Below are 27,738 nucleotides of genomic sequence, written 5' to 3'. Positions count from 1 at the left end.
CATCTTCGTAACATTTCCAAAATCCGGCATATTAACAATGTCTCATGCTGAAACCTGTACACGCATTTGTATCGTCTAGACCTGACTATTGTAACATGCTATTCTCTGGTTTACCAAGTACCAGCGCAAACTTAGTGACACAGTTTGAAATATCTGTGTGCCATGACCTTGCTCAAAACGTAGACAAATCACATAAAATAAAGCTAACCAAAGATTAATGGAACTGAAGTATACATACTTAAATATAAAGAGAATTAGGTGTGCTTCGCTTCGGTGTCCACCACAAGCTTGAAGCACGGCCAAGAAAGCAGTGGCGAAAGTCGGAACAAACTTTTAAATTAGGCCTTGTAGGTCTAATATGAGTGAAGATTCAGCAACTGGATGGCTTATTTCTCGCCCCAAATTTGTTCAGAAACAGATTTTGGTGGACTGCTAAAGTGAAATAAGTGAAAGTTTACTTACTTCATACAACGGAACCCTACTACTCATGCTCAAACCCCATTGGCTCACAGAACTTCCCGGCCCAGGAGGGAGGTCGTCATAGATATGCTCAACCCCCATTGGCTCACAGAACTTCCTGGCCTCTGGAGAGAGGTCTGCAGCTGGACCCTTCTCATCATCACGGGGGTTTCACCAGCCATTTTAGTCCAGCCAGACTGAATCCCTATGGTGGGAGCTCTGGCTCTTCGTCGCCATCTGGTGGCTGTATCGAAGTACTGACACCAATGAGCCTTATACCATTCTCTTCCTCTGACTCAGACGAAACTGAGGATACCTCATACAGTACTGAGGACCCTTGCATTCTCCATTAATCTGCCTGTATAGCATGGAGCTCTTCAGTCATATATGAATACTGATCAATATTCAATGTGTTTATTACTATTTCAAAGTTTTTGGGAGATGAATGCTATTTGTAACATGGCTATATGGAAATAAATAGTATTTTGAAGTAAAACTCCCAGTAAACAGTCAACATGTAAACAGTAAACACGGCCAAAACATGGAGACCGCCTGAGTATATCTTTATAATTTGTATCATAAATGTTGTATTTTAGTGTATTTTCATCAAATTTACAGTTACAGTTGTAGTCAAAGAGTAGGAGAAGACATTCAGTTGCATCATTATCCATGGGATCTTGGTTATAATGGTGATATTGCCTTTGAAATTTAGATTATATACTAGGCGAGGATGGAAATCTTATTTTTTCCTTTATTACATCTCAATTTACTCTACTTACAATGGATTCATATTCCTTAGCTTCTTACTTAAGGAGACCAGAATTATGCATATAGGCCTTATGGTTGAGGAGCTATTCCTGATTCATTTTGGGTATGTTATTTTAGGCGTTTTTTCCTAGGGCTAGGGCTAGGGCTGGGGCTTAACAGGTTAAATATTATATGCTTTGGTTATTTCTGAAAGTAGGACTTCATTCTCAGGGCTGGTAGACTTCTCCTTAGTCTTCCGTGTCATTTTTATGAATGAAGCTTCCCGACATATGGGCCGGACCCCTAACCTTATATGGCATTATTGGGGCGTCAATTATGTAAATTCACAATTCTCATGAATGAATGTGGAATTCATCATGTTTACGCAGGTCATTTACTGTTACTGTTTACTGTTTTCTGAAGATACGAGCATTTGGTGAATCTGACGTGGCACACTCATACGAGTCCACCTCACGAAAAAAGTAAGAGAAATTTAAGATAAGAATACGAAAATGTTCTTGCATGAGGCCCAATGGCCAAAAGACTGAATGTGTACGCTATCACTGAGGTTGCATGGACAAATGGAAATGTAGCAGGAGAATGTAGGAGGAGAAATAACATTCAGCAGTCCCAGATTGTGAGACTGGATCATGACGATTTCTGTTGATTTCTGAAGTGACTGTTGGCCGAAACTCATCACTAGAGGATGGGGTCAGCTGCTGTCTCTTTTTATATAATAATCACTCTAGTCCAATATAGTACTACTACTACTACTACTACTGCTGCTGCTACTACTACTACTACTACTACTAATAATAATAATAATGTAATAATTCATAAGAATAATGAAAAACATCATGTGCATGCTGCAAGCTTCAAATGGGGTTTTAAGCATCAACAGCTATTTATAATATGAACATTGCATTTACTTTTAGGCATTTACCTAATGCCTGTTCTTATCCAGAGCAACTTACAAAGGACTTGATGTGTGCATCTCTTGTGATATCTGCCCATCTTATTGCAAAACCCTGTGAGTCATGTATTGGCTTTCATAGTCACAAGCAAAGGCACAAGAGAAATATTTCCTTTCACTTTAATGATAGAATTAAATCATTGACAATATTGGACAGCCTGAAGCAAGCAAGTAAGCATGGTCATCAAGTCTCATAGTAAATACATGAGACAAAGTGGCCATATCAACATGAATTTGATGATATTTCTAACTGTTGTGGGGAAGTGTTAAATTTGTCAATGAGTATTACATCATCAGTCGAAAAAATATTGCACCCCTTATAAGGTAATAATCTCCAGTTAATGTAATAACGTATCTCATTATCAGGAAAAAAAAATCCACCAATTTTGTACATTAACAGGTTTTATTACATTTTTGACCCACTGAGAGGAACATTTATATTACATTTTGACAAGTTATTACATTATCTAGCAGCTATTACATTATCGATTGCTACAAGGCTGCAATGAATCTCTAAATATTTAAAGCTGGATGATATTCAGAACTAGATGAAGTATTTCTGCTTATTTTTTTTTCCCCCTTCTTAACCTGGAGCTGATTTTGCAGTGTTTTGCACATCCTTGAATATGATGGCTGTAGGCGTCTCTGCCCTAAGTGAATTATTGTTTCATATGGCTGTGGCGGATTCCTTTCTCTGATTCACATGCCTCCCTAGCATTGGTTACAGTCATGTTTTAGATTCATTGAAGCTGATTTAGCATTTCATTTTGGATTGTTATTGGACTAGCCTCTGGGTATGAAACTTGGAACTTGGAACACTGTGAGACATTTTGGAAAATATTGCATTTTTTAATAAACATGTCTTTCAAAAATCCAAATTATTACTATTAGTCATTCAGTGTCTTTTGCATACTGTCCTTGTGAACCTTTATCAGTGGGAGCTGATGATTATAATGGGACTGTCAAGGTGTGGTGTGATTCTCATGCCTATTTATCAGTGTCACTTTAATGCAATTTATACTACACTATAATGCACAACCCTTTAGAAAATACCTTTGTAGGTAACTTTAAACAGCTTTGATGCATTTCTTTTAAATCAATAGCCACATATGCAACTTTATAATGAAACTCAACTCACCTATAGGTTTCTCTTAGAAAGTTATAGTTACTGCACATCATTATAAAGCCTTTAGAGGGAGCCATTCATCATCCTATTGCAGCAACATGTTATGATGCATGAGAAGCACAAAAACATTTGCAATTGCAGTGACATCAAGAGATCTTGAATCACTGGAACAAAGATCAAGAGTTAATAATAATATCCAAGGGTGTGGCCGATCATCTTGAGTCATCAAAATGATGATGATGTGAAGTATTTATAAAATGTACACAATTATCCAGTTACTAACACATTTTCTACTTCATTGTTAGGTCTGGTTGTCTCACTGGCTTTGGGCAAACCTTGCTGAATGTATTCCAAATGCCATATTAATCTTTTCCTTGTTACCTTTTAGTTAGGGTGGAGGAATGTGAATCTCTAGCCCTCTGGCAGATGGAATGAATAATGACACAGAGAGACTGTGGTGTCTTTTTTTACCTCAACTTTGACAGATTTTCTCTGGGGCACTGAGGCTCAGAATCATTCCCAAAATGGGTTTCTCTCATTCTTTATGTTGATTCCATATCATTCACCAAATGTAGACGTGCAGCCTCATTTTAGATGCTGAGAAAGACTGCAGTCTCCACACTCAGTTGGAAATAGTTTATCTTTGAAATATCAAACTGAGAAATCATTATGTGTCATACAGCACATCCCGCTGCTCTCATGGTACTGGAGGAATTTGATGATACAGAGAGAGAAATGTTGGAGAGTGCTGTTTTGTAGCTGGTGGAGCGTTAGGGTGGAATGTCATCTGCATTCCTCAGAGCTCCATAAGGAGGAGAGACGGCCTGGAGAAGGAGAAGCGTGCTGGAGACTGAAAACTGGTCTCTGTTACACAGCCACTCAGCTCCCACAAAAGAAAAGGATATTAGTTGATACAGTATAAGAGAAAAGAGTTTCAATCAAGATTCGGAACACTGCATCAGCGTTTTTGGGGCTCATCAACACCAGGATTTAAGATAGCTGTTCTGTGTAACAATGAAATATATCCTGGTTTTCCTCCCTCTTATAATATCCTCCTCTCAATAGTGATAGTGAAATTGGAATTGTTAAAAAGCACAAGACACAAGACACAAGAGTGTTGAAAGTATGGCTCAACCCATATGGGTTTTTGAAGGCCGAAACCAATACCAATATTTTTAGACTGAAGTCACTGATTGCTGATATCTGTTTAAATTTGACTACAAATTACAAGGATTCAGTGTTTCCTCACAGAATATTATTCTTGTCAGGGTGGAAAAGCAGTGAAAGCTCTGAAACCATGTTTACACCATCATGTAACACTAAAACTCTCCATTGAAAGCCATACTAATCAAATTCAATACTAATCAAAGGTGGGTAAGCAGTAAAATTAGGCAATGCCTGCCTTGGTGGTAGGGGGGACTCTGGCATACATTAGGCCTTTAAATGAACAATTAATTTACGAAAAAAAAAAAAAAAAAAAGATCACTGCAGGTTTTAGAGACTATTTTATGTCACTGTGGTCAGGGAGGAACCTCCATCATATTGGAGGTGGACGATATTTAATAAAAGCCCAATATCGGCCCGATATATCTGCAAATTAATATTCTAATCCTTGTTGAAAGAAAGGACATTTTATCTCATCTGCTCTTTGGATTGTGTTTATAATACTTAAATGACTTATAATATACTGTGCAGTGGGATCCAGGCAGCACCTGTCCTGGCTGCTTTCTCATGTGCTCTTAAAAATAGACTCATTATTTTATTTTACATGTTTTACATTGTTTAATTTGACAGGTCTCTATTCTAGTTGGAGGCCATGTTAATCAGAACTACTTTATGTGGCACAGTGCATAAATGTACAGGAATTAGTCTTGGTGGCATTGGTGCAAGGACATACAAACAACTAATGTAGTAACATACAGTAAGTACATAGAGGCACACGTGGAACAGCAGGACCTCAGATTCAATGCAAGGGGACAGTGCAAGGCATGCAACAGAGAACACATACATATCACACTACATACTGTATATACATCTCCCTAAAACTCTGACATATAGACACATTCATTGGATATACACCCTATTTCCCTTTGAATGTGAAAAACATGTACTGGAGAGTTGATATTAGATTAGAAGGTCTGATCACCTCTTGCATAAGCTGATTTGAAACTGTGCCGGTAAACAGAACATTATACAGTGGAAACTGTTACCGTTAAACTGTTTTTGATATTTATTTAGAGCAGAGTATTACCGTTTTCAAGTAAAACTAAAGACTGCATGCTGTGCAGTCTAAAGACATAGTGTAATGCTGTAATGGTCATAAATGAGACTTGTAGCATGCTTAAAAAGTGGGTGAAGATTCTCCCACCTGACATCGGCTTACACTTGTTTTGTTATTGTCTGACAGCCTGCTTCCTATTTAGATGCCGAAAGCTGCTGAATGTATCAGTACCCTGCATAGTATTAACAAATTCTCTCATTCCAGCACTGTAGGAGGTGACATCCACCCCATGCTCCTCCTGGTGGATTGATTTTTTGATTGAACCTTTCTTTGATTATAGCTACTGGTCTGTATCTTTATAGTGGAGCTATACTATTTAACGTTAGCACACAAGAGTCCTACATGTGATGTGTAGCTACTTGCAGCTTTCTCTGTGATTCCTTGCAGATGGATTTCTATAAACACAGTACATTCAAACATAGCATACTTTAACATGTTTCACATTATGAAGTACATTATCCATCCAAACATTTGTTCTGTAAACTATGAAATGAAATAGCCCTGCCACACATTTCCTCAATTCCTCAATTTCCTCATTTTTTGTTTATCTGCCTGACAGATAATTTATTAATTGATGTGAACATTCTGTTGTTGACTGCATCAAATGAATTAAAAGATCATATCAGATTAGTTTTATTTGGATACTTATAAACAGCAGCCTATAACCTTGGCTTGCTGCATATACAGTAAATAGTATATATAATGAGTTTTGTTACTTTTGTCAATGATCTGACTGAGTGCGTTCCCCTCCCATCGGCCCCGCCCACCTCATTTATCTTGTTTCGCCCTGATGCAAATCAGCGCGCGAGCAACTTGTTCCTCTTCTCGGTGCCCGTTGGATCCAGGCCACAGCTGCGAGCATGTGGGTTATGTTGTGGGGGCGAAAGTAAATGGCGGCAGTTTACTACACTGTGCGGAGCGCTGGACGACATTAAGTTTGAAGCGGCACTTTCTTCTCCGTGGCGACTCCATGCGTCCTGGTAATGGGGGACCCCCTTCTCCAGAGACGCATCACTTACCTTGTGAGTAGGCTAGCATTGACTTGTCTCTAGCAGTGTCACGAGTTTATTGTACGGTCTGACTTTAAACGAAACGGTTTTCCACATTAACTAACTCCAATTACCAGGTGTAACTATAGGCCCCATTTATTTTTCGGATATCCAGACTTCACTGTATTATGTAAATACTACTGTTATACCATTGTTTATATTATTTATTCACACACACTAGCAAATACTACACTAGCATTTATTTTGTAAGATGTACAGTATAACTAGGACATTTATTTTAGGACTGGAGGAAATCACCATTACACCAAAATTGGCTTCTGCTTTTCCTTAATGTAGATATGTATATTTTGACTCATCAGACAGGCTAGTTTACATTAGCCTGAGCTTTGTGGGCTCTGCACCTCTGCATTGTAATTCCCTCTCATTCACTTCCTCAGGTCCATGTCATCACCATAGCTCAACATCAATAGCTTATTATTAGTCCTCTCCTCCAAGGACCCTTAAATAATTGTGGTTTGCTACCTAGTGGTCTGAGATTACCTTGGAAGCAAACAAAACAATGGTAGGTATTATTCTGTATGAAGTCTAGCCTTGGGTTTAATGCCAGGAAGTGTGAAGTATACTGTTGAATACAAAAAAAAAAACATTTGTAAAGAAGAATAAGAATGTGAGTCATTGAATGATGGCTTTTTTCTGTGGTGGTATTTTTAGTTTCCCAAGTTTGATATTTCCATACACGGCAGCACAGTGTTATTTTTGTTTTGTTAAAATTTGAAAGTCAATTTGCTGAATTGTAGAGGCAGTCCAAATACTGTTGTGACATGTTTTAGTCAGCTCTATGATAATAATTAGTTATTAGCAGGTTATCAATGCTTCAGACAGAGTTTCAATATTTAGATAACTAACCTTTAATTCACATCTTAAATAAATGTTATGGTTATAATGTACTTTAATATTATAGCATGGACTCTTTATACACATTTGGGTGTGAAAAGTCCAATTCAAGACAAATGGTCAAATTACATTAAGTTACATTTACTGTAGAACTGTTAAGTTAATGTGGACAGTACACAGTGTAAAGTCTCCAGTGGGAAAACTCTTCCCGTAATGCTCCATTGAGCAGCTTCCTGAATACAGAGGAATATCCATCACCTCACTGGATCTACTGTAGTTCAAGTGTGGTTGATTACTGTAATCTGCACTTTCAATCTCTCTATATTGTATAAAGCACCTTGCACATTTCCGCTCATTGTATTCTACTGAATGATGGCTAAAGCTTTGTGTTTGACCACATCTTTAATCAAAGGAAGGGATTACTATAGGAAAGTGAACCTTGGTGTGTATTGGCTGGAACAGAACAGTGCTTGTTTGGACTATAGTTATTAATTGATACAGTGAATGTGCCTCCAGGTCTACTGTCAAAACAATATCCACAGTGGTTCTCAAGTGCTTTTGAGTCGGTATTGGGACCGAAATTTGACCTCATCTATGAAACAACCACCCAGTGTATAGAATCGCCAGTTAATCGAGCTGTTCAAAGTCCTGAAAACATGTTGCCCTCCCTTGGCCAAATCTTTCTTCAAAGTCCGATGATAATAATTAATAATGATGTAATACTTTCTTGATCCCTGTAGGGAAATTCTCTTATCGTTCGCCCCCTCAGGCAGGTCAGCACAGGGTCAGCTGGAGGACAACGACCCTGGAGCCGGTAGGGATTCAGTGTGTTGCTCAAGGACTCTTCAGTAGAGTGGATGCTTGCTGAACCGCTTGAGCCAACCAGGGCATCATCCAGAGTTTAAGGGGGGTCTCCCCCTTATGTGGCTCGATTTCTTGGAAGAAAGTGCAAATTATAATCTGTAAAATAATTTCCACAGATATCAAGACTCAAAACACTTCCTTTTTATGTGAAACATCAGGATGTTGGAAATATCTAATAGAATTTTTTTTATTTTTAGTGGTCATATGGTTAGGTTAGAATTGATGAAAATAAGCGAGGGAATGGGGAGATTGTCAGTTTGTAAAACTTCAGCAATGTCAGATTTCATCTGACTGAAATACATACTCACAGTGATTATCTCTTTGACGATGCCAACATTGGAGGTTCCAACTAGTCCCAAAATAGCAAAGTCATTTAAAGGATAAGGCCGGTGTTTTTTAATACATTGCTTACTGTCAACAAATCCTATTAAAATAACAAAATCAGCAATGATTTTGTTTTGCCAGCAAATCTCGTCCATGTAGCTGATGCCCAGTGAAGCCATGTCCCAGCAGCCATAGAACTCCATTGTATTAAAAAAACGATTAAAAACATGTCAGTCAAAGAGCCATGCCATTGCTCTGGGCAGCATATTTCATTATCGCGATGCACCGGGCCAGCCGACTTTTTCCTCAAACAACTTAATAAGCCGGCTGTAAACACTTTGCGATCTCAGGAATGTAGTTCCGTAGCACCGAAAATAGTCCCCGGCGTAATGAAGACTTTGTTCCCATTTGAATTTGATTTGGTAATAACTACAACAGTCTGACTTTTCGTGGTAACAGTTAATGCTTTTTAAAATTGACACTATGTCTTTGTGAGCTGTATTTCAAGGTTTTTAGCTTACAATTGGAGCCAATGACTTCCGGGTTGGCGGCTAAAAACGGTACGTGGGAAGTCAGAAAGTAACGGGAGTAGAGCAAACACATTGTTGATTTTGTTATTTTCATAGGATTTGTTGACGGTAAGCAATGCATTAAAAAACACCGGCCTTATCCTTTAAGGTGCTGATTCTTATTTCTAGTGTACATGCCAAACATTTATTTTTTGATAGACACTTTTACACACCCCATTCAAACAGCTCCATGACCCACTTTAAGTTCACAACTAACAAGCTGAAATAATTTGTGTACTTTAAATGACACATTTCACCTCATTAATCCTGGTTCCCCTTTGAAAGTGCTTTCTGTTGGCACATGTAGAAGGATGGCATCTGGAAATGGCATCTTTCAGAGTGAGGATTTGCAGTTTCTAACCCTAACACTAGAAACCTTCAGGTGGTTCTCTTTCTAGTCTGATACTCATAACAATATGAGAAATGAGCGAGTTGCAGTACCCAGGTGACTGTACACTCAAAACCATGATGCCATATCATGATACACTCAATTATGATGTAGGAATACCTGTCATGATGGGGTATTGCATCAATATACTCTTTGTGCAATACCTGTAATTAACACTTGTTTTCTCAGACATTCATTTGAAAATATGAGACAGTACTATAGCCATTAGTCTCAACCTGACTCCACTGACTGAGAGAGACTGTGGGAACAGCGTACTATGCAGAGATTGGGTAGTTGACTGAACATGAAACACGTGTCTGCAAATGACAGTTCTCCTTTTGAGTGTTGTGTGAATTTGGGCAAAGGAAGCAAATACTCTGTAATGTCCTTTTAAGGATATAGGTTTTGATCTAGATTTGAACTAGATTCTTGCTTGTGGTCAAAAGTTTTTTCTTTCATTTTTAAATTTGGTGTTTTTGTTTTATTGCAATGCAAACTGACTTCCTGGCTTGATTTAACTGAAAGAAAATCTCCTCAAGTTGTCAAGTTACAGACCAACGAAAAGCAACTACTAGAACCAAAAGGGATTATATTTCTAACCCATGTACAGCATTGGTCTGGCCTGTTAATCTGTATCATCTCATGCCAATGAATGCACACATCTATGGGGAGCATATTGAGGGTTTAATTGGAACTACAATGTAGGATCTGGCTGTATAATCCACACATCATCCTGAGCCTTTATCTAATGGCTGTACAACATTAAAAAAATGGAATCAAAAGGTGAAAACTCATTTAGCTTTTCTTTACTCCATTGTCTTGTAGTTGTGTATGAAAAATAATAAAATAAAATAAAATAAAATTGAATTATCTATTGAGCCCTCTTATCAGTGCACTTGGTTTTGACACATTGAATCTATTTTTCAATGAATTGTAATTTTTGTGATCTGATAATTTGATGTAATGAAACTTAAGTGCTGTGCTCCTACATCTGACCTTAAATATTCAATTTTGTATCTCCTGGAGCTATATTTGGTCACATTGCTTTTCCTGTTTCTACTCTCTATCTTTCTGCATTGCTTATGCACATTTAATCTCAGTGCTATCTTGATCACCTACTGGCCTAGATGATCTCATCTACACCTGTTGCTTACTGATTCTGTTGTTACCAGAGGACAAAAATCTCTAACCAAAATCTAAGACTGCCAGCAAAAAGGCTGTATGTTCCTTTGTACATACCAGATAATGTAATGTTTTATCTGTATTGTTTGCTTAGGATCATTGTCGCATTTATGTGATACTTTTTATGTTTTGTATGTGTTTTGATACAGCTCAGTGAGGTTCTATGCAGTGTTGACAGCTCAAATCTGTGGATAACTCTCGAGCTGGTCTATTTGGCATTTTTTGCTGGCACGCAAAGATATTGACTACATTCTTCAGCTGCAGAGCCCAAACGAAAAGACACAGAGTGAATTGGAAGATGACAAATAGCTGGATGTGAGATGTGGATATGATGTTGATGCACTTCAGCACATATTAGTCAGTGAAACAACTTTGGAATCTCATACGGTCACTAGGAGGAATGCAGAAACCTTCAGGTAGCCCTCCAAGCTGATTATGAGATGAGTTATCTTAATGGCATTTTAGTTGTTGACGGTGCACTGATTTCACCCAGTAATCTGTAAATAATATCTTTTATTTATCTCTATATTACAGTAGGGCTGGGCGATAATTCAATATTATCATTTATCGTGGAATCATATCGTGATGATATGAAGATATTTTGATATCGTGACACACATTTCTGCTGTCTAAATTGATGATGACAAGCACATTTTACTTAAAAACTTAAAATGAGGTATGGTAGGAATATTATTTGAAAATTTCAGTTTTGTTTGACACCACACCTAACCATTCGGTTCAATGAGATGAACATTAATTTGATTATTTAACGTGATTTTGCATACATGAAGCATATCGTGATATATATTGATATCGAGAAAAATCCTTATGATTATCATGATATTGATTTCAACCGTATCGCCCAGCCCTATATTATAGTCTGAGTAACAACACATTCTTTTAGCAATGGTTTATAGGAGAAATTGCAAGGTTTGAGTGTATACAGTACCTGCACACTCTCATATCTTGGAGCTTCCCAGTATTACCAAACTTTTGTGCAGTTTAGGCATTATTGTCTTGTTCTGGGCACTGATAGTCAAGGGAGGAGTTGAGGGCCTATTGCTGAATTCTTGGTTCCCAGATTCAAAACTGATGGGCCTCTGTTCACAAGCTAGTTACCACTGCTCCTGTCCAGTAAACATAAGAGACAAGAAAACATCCTTGTCATGTCATGTTCTCTGAAATATGTACCCATCTATACTTTGTCGTATCTGTACTAGGAAACAGTTTGTTACTGTACCAACCGGCCTAATTCTCATTTAATGGGGTGAGCCACCTTAGTGTAAGCCTTATCCTGATAATGAGTTGCTAAGCCTCTTTACAACATGGCTCATATGATTGGCTTGACTGTACCGGATCAAAGGCACTGTAATCTCCGGCATGGATTTTAAAGGGAGATGCTCAAAGGTTGAGGATTTCAGATCAGATTATTTGCCCCTACATTAGTTAGACTCATCCTTAGTAATGCTACTAATGCTTAGTAATGCGTAGTAATGAAGACTTGTTTATCAAAGTTTTTCAATTGACATTGGTGTTGGATCATTTGGAAATCAGTATGCACCCAATTTATACACAGCACCATGTGCTGTACTGAGTGGAGCAGGGATAGAATTAAGATGAGGCATTTCAAACTAAGAGCTTAACAACCGCAAGATTCCTCAGCATGGATAGTGCTTCAGCAAGAACATGCCCAGTGGGAGATCCAGCCCATCCAGCTGTGTTTTTCACCAAGTTCCCTCTCAGTCAGAGAGTAGCCAACAGCTGGGCTTTTATTGGTCGTCATCTGGAGTAATGCCGTGTGAATTGTTAACTAAAAGAGGGAAGGCTAGCTGCTTTCTGTGTTCCATATGAATATGTTAGTATTTATTTTTTGTCATGTGCTCCTGCTGTATGGATGCTTCTCATGTGGTTACATCAGCCTCACGAAAACAGACAATGAATTAATATTTCTGCTGTACTTGTTTTTGGTGTTTTGCTTTTGCTCTATTCAGTTATGATGGTGTATGCCTATTGTATAATTTACATGTATCTGCTAATTGGAAGATAGGAGAATCTACAGCTATCCCCGCTGCCTTCAGCTTTTGCTTCTGCTATTGCTTCCAAAAATCCCCTACTGGGGAAAAGCAGATCTGCCAGAGAGTATTACTCATATTGAAAATACATGCTTCTCACTTGCACTCTCACAATTAGAAAAAAATATTGTGTGATTACATAAACAAGACAGACTAACATCGAGAGGTGGATACCATTTTAGCCTCTCCTTCTCCCAGCATACCAACAGCCCAAAACAAACAGTTGTTACAGAGTCAGCTCTCAGTGTTTGTCATGGGAAATAGCAGATGATTGATTTGACTCATAGTTTTCAGCTGGCAAGTGAGGTAAAGGTATCTGCTGTCGGTTCATGAGTATGAGTACATGAGGGTCTTCAAAGAGCGTGACTAGTCTTGAACTTACAGTGTAACAGCAATGATAGATGTATCTGACGTGTGTGTGTGTGTGTGTGTCTGTGTGTGTGTGTGTGTGTGTGTGTGTGTGCCCTCAGGGTGACTTCACCTGGAACAGCGTGTCAGGGCGTAGTGTTGGCCTGAAGCCTGTCCCCCTGCAGAGCCTCTCGGAGCTGGAGCGGGTTCGTCTCCAGGATGTGGCCTTCAGTCGACTGCTCCAGGACGGCGACCTGGGCTGTCAGATCACCATCCCTACATGTAAAACACACAAACACACACACACACACACAGTACCTTTCCATATCCACCCAGTGTCTATTCAGTTATGGTTATTCTGAGGCAAAAGCTTGTCACAGCATGTCTTAATAAACACAGTACAGCAAAAAAGGAAACATTCCTGGTTCTATTGGTTTTTTTTTTCTTTTCCATACAAATCATTTGTTTTTGATATGTACAATTATATGGCTCACAATTGATTGTTGTAGACTTTTGCTGCTCAACTCTATGTTTCACGATGTGAGATTGTCTATCTTCTCCCCACAGTCTGTTTCATCTCAGCCTTGCCTCACTCGAGGATCACATTTCTTTGACTGGTTAGCTTTCTAGGCAGCTCTCTTATCCTGACATAGGAAAGATGCACAAGACTCATGCAATCCAGTCAAACAGTCTCTTGCAGTACTTTGAGAATGTCATTTCTGGGAGATGTGAATGCTGTCACTGTCTCATGAAATAGCAGCTGTAGGTATCATAATTTAACTGTTGATATATGGATGTGGTTGGGGATCCAGGGCAAGGTATGCGCAGACATGCCTTCATTCAGACAGTCCCGTATAAGGAGTATAAATTAAGATTCACATTCCTCTGCCTACTTTTGTCAGCTGTCTGAGGTTATGTAACAGTTTAGGAAATTAGAATTAGCATAAGAATATCATCTAGAGAAGTAGGAGTATATTTACTAGGATTTATGTTTTAAAACTGTAACACCTCTGCCTCTTTTCAGATGGTCAAAAGCGTAAGAAGTCACTTAGGAAGAAGTTGGATTCCTTATCCAAAGAGAAGAGTAAAGACAAAGGTATTGTGGATCTGGGAATATTCATATTAATATTAAATAATATTAATGGTTGCTCAATTTGCACTGCTGTATATCCCAATATGCCCTTGATAGGCATTGTTCAGTATTCTGTTACACCATGATGTAATGGCAGTATAGAGGGAAATTCAATGCTCTCCCTCACAAATAGTCTTCAGATAAGACTTTCATACACACACTCAGTGATAATATTATTGTTAGTCTTTCCAACCCAGTGAAGATAAACACAGCTCCTTTTAGTTTTGTGGGAGAGCCACTGAGTCCTGTCGGACCTTTGTTCCCCTCCAGCTGGACCGTGTTTTCTCACACACTAGCCTGCTCAGCCGTTGACAGTGGAAAAGGCGCTCTTTGATCCATTTGGCTGAAGCTCTGTGGAGTTCAGTGGAGCGGGCGTTTTCAGCTGTTTATACCCACTGAGCACTAAGTGAGAATCTACAGCACAGTACAGTGAAGAAGTCTCCTCAAAGGGGCTGCTCGCTTCGACTGCCGCACCGCCCCGCCCCCTGCAACAATGTTGGCAGGAATGTGAGGTTCTGTGTCGGCTGGGCAGTCAAGGGAAATAACAAAAACAATCTTGAGAGGTGGCTCAGTCATCACAGCCTATCCTCCGGCACTGGACCGGCCCCCTCTTTCCTCTTTTTCTCTCTCTGTTTACAAAGACGCATCAGAAAGTATGTGCTCCCTGACTCTGGATATTGAATGTGCATTGCAGAACATTGCTTTCGTTAAAGTTGCAGTTTCTATTGTGCTATTTAGTTTGAGCAGTGTTTATTTCAAAGTTTACACTTTGAAATATCATGAAGAATGAAAACAAACGTAACACTGTTATGATGTTAATATTGTGTGTACAGAACATACCAAAGTATACAGTAATATGCTGACATGACTGACACAGCAGACATTACAACTAGAAAAGAGTAATTTATCATATCACTGTTGACTTAGAGACAACAATATGAACTTTGTTTCCCCCTGTGTCTTGCCTCCCCCTCCCTTGCACAGAGACTATGCCTCAGGCGTTTGGCATACCGCTATCGCAGGTCATATCCAATGACCGCACACACAAGCAGCGGCATGATCCCCAGCGGGAGGAGCACAGAGACCCCACTGACCTGATGCTATCCTTCCTCCACCTCACCTCCACCTCTAGAAGGGCCAACAAAGAACTGTCCAGCAGCAACTCGTCCCTGAGCTCCACCTCGGAGACCCCCAATGAGTCGCCTCTGCCCAGCACACCGGAGGCAGCCCCGCGGACACGCAGGAGGGTAGGCTTTTCTGTCGATAAGCTGTTATAGAGCAACAGGGAACCCATCTGAATAGGCCGGCAGTTCTCTGCGGTAATTTTTGACCTTTGCACATATTGAGCTGGTGAGGATGATGTGGGGCTTATTCAGCCATGAAGTCACAGCACCATTTTTTTTATTGCTCACAAAGTGTGATCAGCTGCATGACTGTTTATCAGGATTGCAATGACTGTATGGTCCTCACCCATCTGTTTGGCAGGGTGGAGTGTCTGTGGATTGCATCACTGACCTGGATGATAACCAGTCTCGGCTCCTGGAGGCCCTCCAGCTGTCTCTGCCGGTCGAGACGGCTAGTAACCGGAAGAAACACCATGACAAAAAGCTGAGCCTGAACCCCATTTACAGACAAGTGCCCAGAGTGGTGGATAGCTGCTGCCAGCACCTGGAAAAATACGGTACACATTATCAGAGTTCAAGAGGCTATAAGAATAGAAGATGTCCCATGCAGAGCATACAGTAGCAATGTGAAGCCTGTCTTCCTTAGTGGAAACATACTGTATGATTCAGTAATTAATGTTTTGGGCATGGTCTTGTGTATCGTAAACTTTGAATGACTTTGAATGAGATTCTAAATAGTATTCACTGCTCTGTTGGCACTAGGGATCCCATCCCTAGTGCCAACAGAGCAGTGAATACATCGAAATTCAATATATTGCAAAACAAAAATGTGACAATATGTATCATGGGGCAGAATGAATTGGGATATTAGCTACATTGTATTCTGCTGTAGTAATCACAATTTCACAAGTTCTCCATCCAAATTATATTATTTGCACTGACATGACATTTTTAAATTGTTGTTTACATTCTGGCAAGCCAATGCCATTGCTAGAAAGGTTTGTGGCTCAGAAATAAACATAATTCTGCACAGTCAGACTTATTAAACTCACTGAACTTTTATTTACACATCGTATCGTGGGTGTATCGAGTTGTGAACTCCATATCGCGTATCAAATCGTATTGTTAGATAAACATATCGTCCCATCCCTAGTTGGCACTGAGAAAACATCTTCATCTTTACTCAGGCCTACAGACGGTTGGCATTTTCCGTGTTGGGAGTTCTAAAAAGAGAGTACGACAGGTAAGGTTTCAGCTGGCTTGTTTTAACACACATCATGCACACTGTGTGCTTAAATGAATTCAGTTCAACAGCAGTTGCTGCATCAGTTGTCACTGTGCTTCACACAGCTTCGTGAGGAGTTTGACCAGGCAGTGGAGGTCCATCTGGATGAGGAGCACAGTGTCCATGATGTGGCTGCATTGCTCAAAGAATTCCTCAGAGACATGCCAGACCCACTACTGACCAGAGAGCTTTACACAGCCTTCATCAACACAATGTGTGAGGAGCACACATGCATAGGCACACACATAGACACAGACACCACACACACACGCACACACACACACACAAATTGGTGGTTTGTTGTTATTGGGGATTTCATGTGTTTACATTTTTTAATTGACCTCAATTGATGGACTTCTTCCTCTGCAGTGCTGGATTATTCAGACCAAGAGAGCGCCATCCAGCTCCTGATATTTCTGCTTCCTCCCTGTAACAGCGACACGCTGCAGCGCCTCCTCCACTTCTTGTCCACTGTGGCTGCACATGCTGACGACAGCCTTGACAGGGAGGGACAGGAGGTAGGCAAAGAGAGAAGCTTTACAAGTCTAATATAGTCCCCTTGTGTTGTATTGAGCATGTTTTATTTATTTTTTAGATTTATGCTTAGTTTTTTTTATTACTAATCGACACAGTAGAGACTAATTGTTTCCCACGGGTATAAAACCAGTTTTGTCTTGGCCTCAGTCCTACAGCATAATGCTGCTATACTGTAGCAGTGAATGAGAGGTTTTCCTGGGTTCTGTGGATAAAAAGGGAGGGGGACACACCTAGCCTTATTGATGGTGGCAGGGCTGTGTTTGTTGCACATTCCCACCATTTTCTGGGTGTATGGGAGGTGCAGCAAAAGACTGTTTGCGATTCAGACTCTTAATACCATAATTACTGTGTATTTGTAAGAGTTTTGTTTGTTTGCGCTGTGTTTTCTGTTTGTTCAAATGAGCAGAAGAACTGTGACAATGGAATTTTAGTCCATTGTCACCTTTAGTAACCTTTCAAATTAATGTCCATCAGCATAATTTCCGTCTAGTCCCCAAAATATTTCCTCTAATTACAAGGGTCACATTGGGTTAATCCTGGATAATAATTCCAAACAATTGAACAACTGGCTGTGATCTGAGAGGCACGCTAGCAGAGCTGCTGAATCAGAGATCAGTTCTAGTTTAACCTGATAGTGATGATTATTGGTTGAAAATGGATAATAAATCACTCTAATTTCACAATGCAGAAAGGCTGCTGGAACGCTAGCATTAGCGGGAGACCTGCAGTCCACCACATGAAAACACTCAATTCTGCCTCCTGTTGTGTTTAGATCACCGGAAACAAGATGACATCAGTCAATTTAGCTACAATCTTTGGACCCAACCTTTTGCGCAAGCAGAAGAACTCAGACAAAGAGTTTGCGGTCCAGAGTTTCGCCCGTGCAGAGGAGAGCACCGCCATCATCAGTGTGGTCAAAAGGATGATCACTACATATGATACACTTTTTATGGTAAGCTGTCCTTACTACGAATGCTATGACATATCAACTAAAAGGCATTTAAATGAAAATCATTGAGATGGATGATAGATGGAGATAGTCAAAGACAATCTCACTTCTTACATCTCAGTTCAGCTTGCGAACAATCTCAGTTGTTGGTCCTCTTTCTACAAAAAGTCTCACAAAGTGTTTATGGGGAATTCTCAAGCTTAATAGAGTGGAGCTACCTAATGAAATGTAAACATTAGCTTTATACGTTTCGAGAAGGACTTAGCTTGTACAGAGTGCCTCATAAAACAAAGCTCCATTACAGTAAAACTCCTAAATCCATGCAATTTGTTTTTCACTCCTGAGCCTTGTAAGGTTAAGCTCAGTGAATGGGCCTTTTAGTATAAAGCAAATGAGTTTTGACTCACTGGAGAGGTTATTGATTAAAGTGTCATTCCAGTCTCTGTTTTGTTTTAGTCAATGGCTGTCTGTGGGAGTTTAGCAAGGGCGAGATATGCATCATTGATGTTTCTGCTTTTCACTAGAAACTCTAGAGCAGATGCAGCACAGACGGAAATTGGTGTAGCTGAAAATGATCTGTTATGACCATAACACAAAAAAGCCCACCAGGCATTTCCTTTGCACTCAGCACTGTCATTGAATACATTGCTTGGTGAAAAGATTAGCAGGGCTTTTCTACACTGCTGTATTTTGGCTTGTATCATTACAGTCATATGCTGTCTCCGTTGCATATTGTATGATAGATACTGTATAACAATGCTGCTAACAATATACAGTTGGACTATTGGTATAAACTGCAATTCATTGAATGTGGTTAGGACCTTTGGGGAGATGCTGCTCTGGAGATAATGCTATTGTATCAGAGGTACGGAGACGTTAGCTGAATATTGTGGATAAGTGCATACTTAATGTACTGTGGTTAAGTCAGTGTCTGTTTACTGAAATTAAGGTAACAAAGAATGAAACATTTCAACTGTTGGCACTTGTTCTGAGGCTCAGTGAAAGTATCTGTTTGTCTTCTGGCCCTCCCAGGTTCCCGCTGACCTGCAGAATGAGGTTCTGATGAGTTTGCTAGAGACCGATCCTGACGTTGTGGACTACTTACTGCGGAGGAAGGCCTCTCAGTACTCGTAAGTTTTGGCCTTTTGTCTGATTACATGTCCATGCCTTGCCCCTGCCAAAGAATCCAAACGATCAAAATGAGTCATGAGTGATGAGCCATTATGCCTCATGATTACCCCCCGGTGGTAAGTTTCTGTAAGACAGCGTGCAAACCCCCCTATGTGTCTCTTTTTGTTTCTTCAGAGGCCCGGGCCTTCTAAGATCAGAGGAGTCCTTCTCTCTGACTGACAGATGCTTATCCAGCGACTCCAACAAAGCATCTAGTGGAGAGGTGTCTCCCTATGACAACAACTCCCCCGTCCTGTCAGATGGACTGCTGTGTAAGTGCCAAGGGGACAGTAGTCCGCTCTCTGACAGGTTCTTCAGACTTCCTGGACAGTACAAACTCAGTGACCACTCCAAAGACAGACCCGGAGACACCTGTCCTACACCTTCCACTGGCAAAGGTGAACTGAATGCATGTCAGCGTACTCAGTTTGATCTCTAGTAATAATACTTAATACAGAAAAATACATTTGGAAAGTATATTCTGCTTGTTGTACAATATTCTGCAATGACAGATCTATTAAACTGAACCAAGACATCCTCTTGTTTCTTCTTGTTTCTCTTGTTTCTGTTAGACACCCCAGCCGAACATTTCTGGGAAGCCTGGCATACGATGCTGAGCAAAGACTTCACCGACCATCAGATCTCTGGTAATAGAATCCTCTTTGCATGTTGCTGCAGATGGTGTTGAGATATGTAATGAATGCTGGAATGTAAATGAATGGTCTTGCTCAGGTTCCCATGGGGACGTGTCGGAATGCGAGTCCTATGGATCGTCCGAGGGGCTGAACAGTCACCAAGGCAACAGCAAGCTGCCGGTCAGACGAACGCAAACCTCATTGGGTGTGGCAGAGCGCAGGCCACACCTCCCGGTGACTCGCAGCAGCAGCGGCCCTCACGACCAGAGAGGACAGACGCAGCCAGGATCATCATTACATCAGGGACTACGCGGCCAATCAGGAGCCATCAGCTCAGAGGACTTAGCGGGAAGGACAGGACACCCTGCCAGTCCTTCCATCAAGGGCAGGACGGATGTCTGGTCCCCCCTTCACTACTCGGGACCTCTTAGAGACACCCACATTTCTCACTCCACGCCCTCCCTCTCCACGTATCAGCCTGGAGGTCTGAACCCCCAAACCCCACAGAGCAGCAGCAGCCCGGGCCCCCAGACTGTGGATCCCATGGGTGTCTCTGGTCCCGGGACAGAGGGAAAGATCCCTGGTACCCCAGAGTGGCTGAGGGAGAGGTGGCATATATGGCAGATACTGTCAACGGACAATGCAGACGCCCTGCCAGAAACCTTGGTGTGATGCAGCCTTAGCTCAATATTAACTGCACCTAAGCTAGATAAAGGACAGGCAGTCTCCTGTCAAGCTGCCAGTTACTGTAATGCTACTGTCTGTGTTAGTGCTAGTAAATGTCTGTTTCTCATCAATGTACTGTATTCCACTGATGGGACTTTACTCCAATTGTCTCTTGGACATGCTCATGTTGTTATATTGTAGTTTGGTAATAATTGTACTATGTAATTTTATACCTTGACTTTTTTATACTGTACATGACCATACGCTTTTCTTCAATGTTTGAATGTATTTTCCATATGGAATTCCATATGGCCATGAATGTTCTGTAATGAAGTGTAAAAAGTGTAAATCTTTTGTTTGTTGTTTTGTGATATTGCATTTACACTGTAATATCTTGACATTTAGCTGCCTTAACAGTGACCTTTTGTAACAGGCTTTAATTATAATCCAGTCACTCCTTGAAATGCTACCACCATTCTCTGACTTTGTTTTTCCAGAAAAACAAAAACTGGAAGATATATTTTGAATGTAATAAATTACACTATATTCTGTGTAATGCAGTCAAATGCCAGATTTAATGAGTCAGAATAGTCTGAAGTGACTGTGACATTTTAGCACTCATTTTCTGCTTGAATGCCTCTAGTTGTGTTTGTCATGCAGGAATGATTATTGTACAGTATTTCAAAGACTGTGATTATTTACTGGCATATATTGTTTGTAAATGCACCTGTTAATTTAACCAGAAACAATTATCAGTGCTTTTCCTAGTTTTCGTAGAGTCAAACTGCCTGTCTATTTCATCTGCAGATGTCATTCAAATATCATATGTGATGATTTTGTTTCTTGTGGTGCAGTGACACCAGCGTATATATAAGTTACTCTCAACCTGGCGGATACTTTTAAAGCCACTGGATACCAAACAGCACTCTGATCTAATAAATTCCTTCAGTATGGGTATCAGTCATTGAGTTTTGTATTATTGCATTATTATATTTTTTGAGATATGTAATGAATGCTGATGCAGATTTTTGGCATTTTTGTGCCTTTATTTGATAACAGTGGAGAGACAGGAAAGATTGGGAGGGAGAGAGAGAGGGATGATGTGACACTCACTTGTTAGAACTTTGTGAAATCTGCCAACTGCATTATTTAAATCTTCTTCCAAAATCTTCCAAACTCTTGACACATCCAGTCTGTATAATATATTAGTTTACAAAGAGAACAGCAATATGAATAGATTCTGAAAGAGAATAACCTTATGGCAATGACAAGAAACATGAGTCACAGTGATGTTATCTAGTGATTCAGCAAAACTGAGTCTGCTGAAAAATGAACAAATATGTTCAATATATACAAAATCTATACTTACTTGAGTTATACTTATTTGTGATTGATTAAACCTACACTAATCACATAATCTTGTTGACTAATGCTCAGTGGATATGGACTCAAGGAAAGTGAACAGTCTGTTCTGCTCTGTTGAAAGGCTTTGGCTGCACCTCTGACTTAATGGTGACTCAAAACAGTAATAAAGTGTAAGACATGCAGCTGTCTGACCTCCCAGAGACCTCACTCTACCTCCAGGAAGTCAACCAACCACCGGGCCAAACAAAGGCTGTTAACACAAAACATGGGCGCCAATTGGTTATGGCAGGATGTGGCACTTGCCATACCTTAGTCTCAGTGAGCCAGTATTGGATCTTGAAGTTTAAAAAAACAAAAAGCAAAACAAAAATCTTATCTATGGAGCATTCAGGGCCAATCTTCCCTTTGTATGTGTTTGGTGACCTATTGTATGTCTAATAATTTATCACATTGACCAAATAATATTAAGTCAGTCTACGTTGCCACACTTTGTCCAGAGAAATTCAGTTAATTTAAGTGGGTTTTGAAGTTTTGGTGACAAATTATATTAGAAATGGGGACTTTACAAGGATTTAGTCACTGGTCGCCTATTGTGTGCTGCCAAAAAAAGTGGCAAACCCATGAGAGTTAATGGGATCTCTGCGGGTCACCATGGAACACCCATGGGTGGTTGAGACAGGTTCTGTCTGTTTTATTTAGATTTATCTTTCATCATCATTTCATTCATCATCTTTACACCTGCAGGGGACCGATCTTACATAAGATACTTTTAAATATATTGTGATACCCACTTCTACCAGATTTACAAAATGATTTTCATAGAAATGTGTATCTAAATGATTCCTGATGCCATGTTTAATATCTTTATTTCTCTTTCAGCATATGTCAAAGACAAATTCATGGGTTTGGATCCCTCCTCTTTAAAAATGACCATATACCATAAAAGATGTTGCCACCCAATTCAGAAAATGAATGAGAATGAATTGGAAAGCCAAAGAGAACCCGATGGAGAACCTATTGGGAATTTTCCACAAGGGAAATTCAGTCAGGAACATTCTCATCTTGAAGTTAAAACCATTTATTTCACAAATGGTTGTACAGTTGTATTTGCCGGTGCAGGTTCTGCTCTCTTCAGTGCTGTGCATGTTCATTTCTAATGTTAATTTGATAGGGATCTCACACTGAAACAATTAGATGGACGGGCCACAAGAGGGAAGCATAAGCTAAGGAAACACAGCTTTCTGTCCTTTTCAGTCTGTATTTTTGAAGATGCACTACACATTTAGTAATTGTAAGTAAAGTCCCATTCATATTTATAGTCATATTCCTGTGTTTTACTCATACTACCATTATGCCTTCAAATGTGTGCTCCATAAAGAGGCGTTTGTTCAATATTAATTTGGGTCTATGTGAATGAAATGTTCATTTTGGAAGAAAAAAAAAGCTCCCTGAAATTCATCATAAATGATTCTGTCCTCAAAGTATGAACTATTTTAAGCAAATGACTTAAGATGACTCCTAACTTCAACACTAACTCACAATATGCTTAATTTTCATGCCAGCAGTCAATATGGGAGAGTGGGTGGATATCTTATTTTGGAGTGAAACTCTTCAAATATGTGTTACAGAGATTTCAGACAGTTTGAAGAAATTTGGGATTGCCTCATGGATTGCATATTTGAAAAAAAATGTTGTTACTATTATTATTAGTAGTAGCAGTAGTAGTAGTAGTAGGAGTAGAGTAGTAGTAGTGGCAGCAGTAGCAGTTGTAGTAGTAGTAGTTCAAAAGATGGAGTGGATTCTCAGTCTGACTTGATCTTGTTTTGATTCTGAGATTACTGAATTGCTGTGATCGAATAGATTGTGTTATAAAATTGAATTTTAAAGCAGGTAAGCAGCAGTCTAGGATTGATCATATTTTGAAAGTAAATTTCTTCTCCCAGATAATAAACCCTTCCCTTGCTAGGAAAAGCCAGGGGATTTCCTCGACACTGAGAACTGTGGTTAAACTTTCTAGGCCGTATTTTGCTCCACAGCTGTGCGAGCCAAGCTGCAAGTCTTCGGCCACCCTACAGTCCCACTCTGACTCGACCAGGGAGACAGAACAGGATGTCTGGATGTGTTTTACAGAGAATCCAGCCACACTGCCGTTTGCCTCCCCTTTTCCATCTGCACCACAAAATGGAGCAGGCTGTCTTCACACTATCCCATTCAACTTTCTAACCACTAACAGGCCAAGCGTAGGAAAAAACAGCCTGGAGACACTCTTTCCTCAGCTCCGGCGATTTGCCTCCTGAAAGCAAATGATCAACGTCAAATATTTGATTTCACATCTTATCTTTGCAGCACTGACGGATGTAAGTTGATCCTTTGGCAGAGAGCTGCAACAGTTCCCCACAGGGGGTCCATCCTGTCTGGGTCCGCTCACTGGCATCAGGAGCAGCTGCAGGGAGGACAGAGGAAGGTCACAACCGAAAATGAGGCTGAATGTCCAGTAACAAGAGAGCCCCGGCCCTAGTGTTTCCTCTATGAGCTCAAGGTTGAGACTGATACACCAGTCTCTGTAGAGCCAAGACAGAGCTCAGTAGAGCTCATTATGGCTCTGGCACAACACACTTCCAAATTTGATGCTCCTAAGCCTCAGTTCATTTTCTGTCACTTTTAGAAGCCTTGTCTGGATACTTAACATGTTGCTGTATAGTGACTGCAGACTCAAGTGTTTTCTGAACTAAAGTCAGATGAAATTCCCCTTCAAGTGTCATCAATGTTGCATCAGTGTTTTGTATTCTGTTAGAGTTAAGATTGACATCATTTTCAAACGCTGAGACAAGTCGCCATTTTGTGCTGATTCCTCACTCCACCGGTCTCCACTGAATCTGAAAATAAACCTTAAAATGCATTTCAGAGAGCTTATGGCAGTTCACATTGAATTGCTACAGGCAGTTAATGAATCAACACAAAATGCCCATCATTTCACTAATGGAAAAAGATGGAGGACAATAGTCTGGGGACAATAATGAAGGCAAGAGTGACACAGGACCCAAATGTCAAAAACAGTGACTTTTAGGAGATAAACAGTCATGGTTATGATTGGGTTATGAGCTTCATTTTAAGGGAAAGTTTGTTAAAGATTAAAGGATTAGCAGTGATTGCATTAAGCCTCTCAGCTTAGTCCAGTTCAATATTTTGAGGACAAAAATGTAACACTTCAGATACCAAGTGTTTCACAGATAAGACATATTTAAGTAATTGGGTGCACTTTTTGACTGGCTTTTGATTCTGAGCAGCACCCTCCTCTTATTTGGAAAACCGAGAGTAATTTCTCCCGCAGGGAAAGTTGCTACTTTTTTTTTTCTTTTTAGTTAAATTCATATTTTTTTAATTAGAAGCAAACAAAGATCAAATGTTGAGGACTTTCGATCATTTTTTACTTAAACAGACTTTTTTCTTAATGCTTACAAAACAGTATCTCTGCTTTCCAAATCGACTTTTTAAGTCTGTTTAGAGATTATCAGAACACGACTTTCATGGCCAACACTGTCGGACATTTTCTCCTTGTGTTTGCCAGAATCCCAATGAAGCAACACCAGCACTGTGGGTAAACCAGCCCACAAAGTCTCATTTCGTTTACCCCATCTGCTCTGCCTCATGCTCCACTTGGATGAGAATTGATTAATATTAGCAGTCATTTTGAAACGAGGACCACATTGTTCCCCAGAAAAAGCAGAAGATAACATGTTCAATTTACAGTGTATTACAGTAGTATCCAATGTGTGTGTGGGCGTGCATGTAAGCTGTCCTCAATACATTGTGGATTTTAGAGTGCATATCGCCAGCGATGTTTTCTTCAGCTGTCCTTGAGTCCACATGATAAAGCACAGCAGTTCAATTGGGATGCAGGGGCTTTGGAGAGGGCGGGACAGGAGATCAATTCGGGTCAACCTCAATATGTCCATCTTTTGGCAGCCGGGGCTGGGCAGTGAATGATTAGTTGTTTGCGAAAATTGTGTTAGCAGGATACTTCAGGACAATCACCAAAAGGGAGTTTTGCTCAGCCTTCCAACTCCCGAAACAATCAGAGAATTGTGCAAAAGAAAAAACGACCGCCCTCCGCCCACCATCATCAGATATTACTCAGCATCCAGATGTTTTCCTCCAGCTGATTGTTAACAAACTTGCGTTAAGACACAGCAAGAACAGACGCTGTTTCTCAAACTAAACTAAACTAAACTATACTAAACTAACTTTTTTTACTAATTTTCTGTCTTTTTATTTGCTTATTCTTAACAGACAGCCTGGTTGAGGCTTTACATCAAGCAAACCATTCAGTTTCATATGTTCATTTAGAATAGCTTTTGAGCTGTCTTATGAAATATGCATTTTCTGTTGCATGGGAAAAGACGGTCAAGTTAAAGCATGTCCATTGTGCAACTGATACAATACAGTACTATAAAGTGCAATGACTCATAGATCACTACATTCAGGACATATTAGGTAAAAGGGTGTAGGCGACGATACTGTAAACAATACCGCCTGTGCAGCTGTATACTGTATTTCGATTATAATTTTTGTAGCAGAGTAAAAGTGATCATTACTACAGAATATTGAAGTTGTGCAATTAATATTCGCGGAGTGTAACTGGCAGACAGCATGCTGTAGGCTAAGTTAGTTGCCATTCCATGTGATTCCCCCATCTGAAGTGTACATTGATTGGAGGAGAAACTGGTGCCTCAGACACAGCAGAAGACACATGGCACTAAATCATGCTCCAACCATATAATCATGTGTTTTATGCATCAAAGAAAGTGCAAGCAGTTAATAATTAAGCAGAAAGATCTACCTAGATAATAAGTAGTCATTTTATTTTATTAGAGGAGTTAAAACAGAGGGAAATTCCTCAAGATTAGGTTAGGTCTGGCAGAAATCTGTGGTAACCTTGACTTCTTTCCACTTACGGGATGCACACCCAGTCCCTCGAATATGATCTCACCATTGCAAGGATGGAATTGTGTTTTCAGACTGACTCATCTATCTCGCAGGGTGAACTCTCATTAAGGTGGAGAAATCCAATTCTCCCTTGTTTAATAGCAATGCTTTTTGCTGCTTTCTCCCTGCTGGCTGCTGTGAGTCCTTAAGCTTGAGCCTTATTTTTCTCTCCCAAGCTTCTGCAACCCAAAAGCTGCCCAGGGCCAAGTGGAAAAAACTCACAGGAAGAGAAACCATTTATCCCCATTATCAGATGCTGACTTTCAATATATCACAACCAGATCCAGCCTGAGACACACACTTTTTCTCTACTTGTTATATTTGAGTTTAGCACTACTACAAATTGGAAAGCTACTCGGTAACAGTGCCAGTGCCAGTGCCAGTACCAGAACCACCGATACCGGTACGAGAAAAGTGACATTCCACCATTGTCGGTTGATTTTCATGGTAATTTGTGAGGATAATGTATGTCCTCTCTCAGCTTTCTATTCATCTCCAGCTCCCCCAGGGTTAAGTATTCTTCTCAGCTTTCCATGCTCCTGTGTGAACCTGTAGGGCAGATGAGAAGCAGAGTGTGTGTCAATAAGGTATGTGTGTGTACACACCCCGATGCAGGGGAGTGTACAGGCAGACAGAACACCTTCAACCTCCT

General features: G+C 40.1%; 1 protein-coding gene across 3 annotated transcripts in view; it reads left to right on the top strand.

Annotated features, from left to right (window-relative positions):
* LOC139656013 (rho GTPase-activating protein 6-like) overlaps window positions 1-21,684 on the top strand; it is a 28,031-nt gene extending 6,347 nt beyond the window's left edge. Inside the window, exons 1-13 of one of the 3 annotated variants that reach the window (XM_071533480.1) lie at window positions 6,471-6,608; window positions 13,360-13,519; window positions 14,262-14,333; window positions 15,354-15,616; window positions 15,855-16,050; window positions 16,681-16,736; window positions 16,844-16,994; window positions 17,148-17,296; window positions 18,088-18,267; window positions 19,297-19,394; window positions 19,570-19,832; window positions 20,007-20,081; window positions 20,167-21,684. In XM_071533480.1, coding sequence (XP_071389581.1) covers window positions 6,570-6,608; window positions 13,360-13,519; window positions 14,262-14,333; window positions 15,354-15,616; window positions 15,855-16,050; window positions 16,681-16,736; window positions 16,844-16,994; window positions 17,148-17,296; window positions 18,088-18,267; window positions 19,297-19,394; window positions 19,570-19,832; window positions 20,007-20,081; window positions 20,167-20,741 — 2,277 coding nt within the window. In that variant the 5' untranslated portion in view covers window positions 6,471-6,569 and the 3' untranslated portion in view covers window positions 20,742-21,684. Of the gene's footprint in view, window positions 1-6,470; window positions 6,609-13,359; window positions 13,520-14,261; window positions 14,334-15,353; window positions 15,617-15,854; window positions 16,051-16,680; window positions 16,737-16,843; window positions 16,995-17,147; window positions 17,297-18,087; window positions 18,268-19,296; window positions 19,395-19,569; window positions 19,833-20,006; window positions 20,082-20,166 lie in introns of those variants that run through there. The other 2 variants (XM_071533479.1, XM_071533478.1) reach the window with 2 other exon arrangements.
* Window positions 21,685-27,738: the final 6,054 nt, after the last annotated feature.

The sequence above is a fragment of the Centroberyx affinis genome, unplaced genomic scaffold (genome assembly GCF_046629955.1).
Source record: "Centroberyx affinis isolate AG114_WGS23_722 - 3 ecotype Tasmania unplaced genomic scaffold, CSIRO-AGI_Caff_v1 ptg002370l_1, whole genome shotgun sequence".
Lineage (NCBI taxonomy): Eukaryota > Metazoa > Chordata > Actinopteri > Beryciformes > Berycidae > Centroberyx > Centroberyx affinis.
The sequence above is the reverse complement of the archived record's forward strand: the minus strand, read 5'-3'. Positions and strand labels throughout refer to the sequence as shown.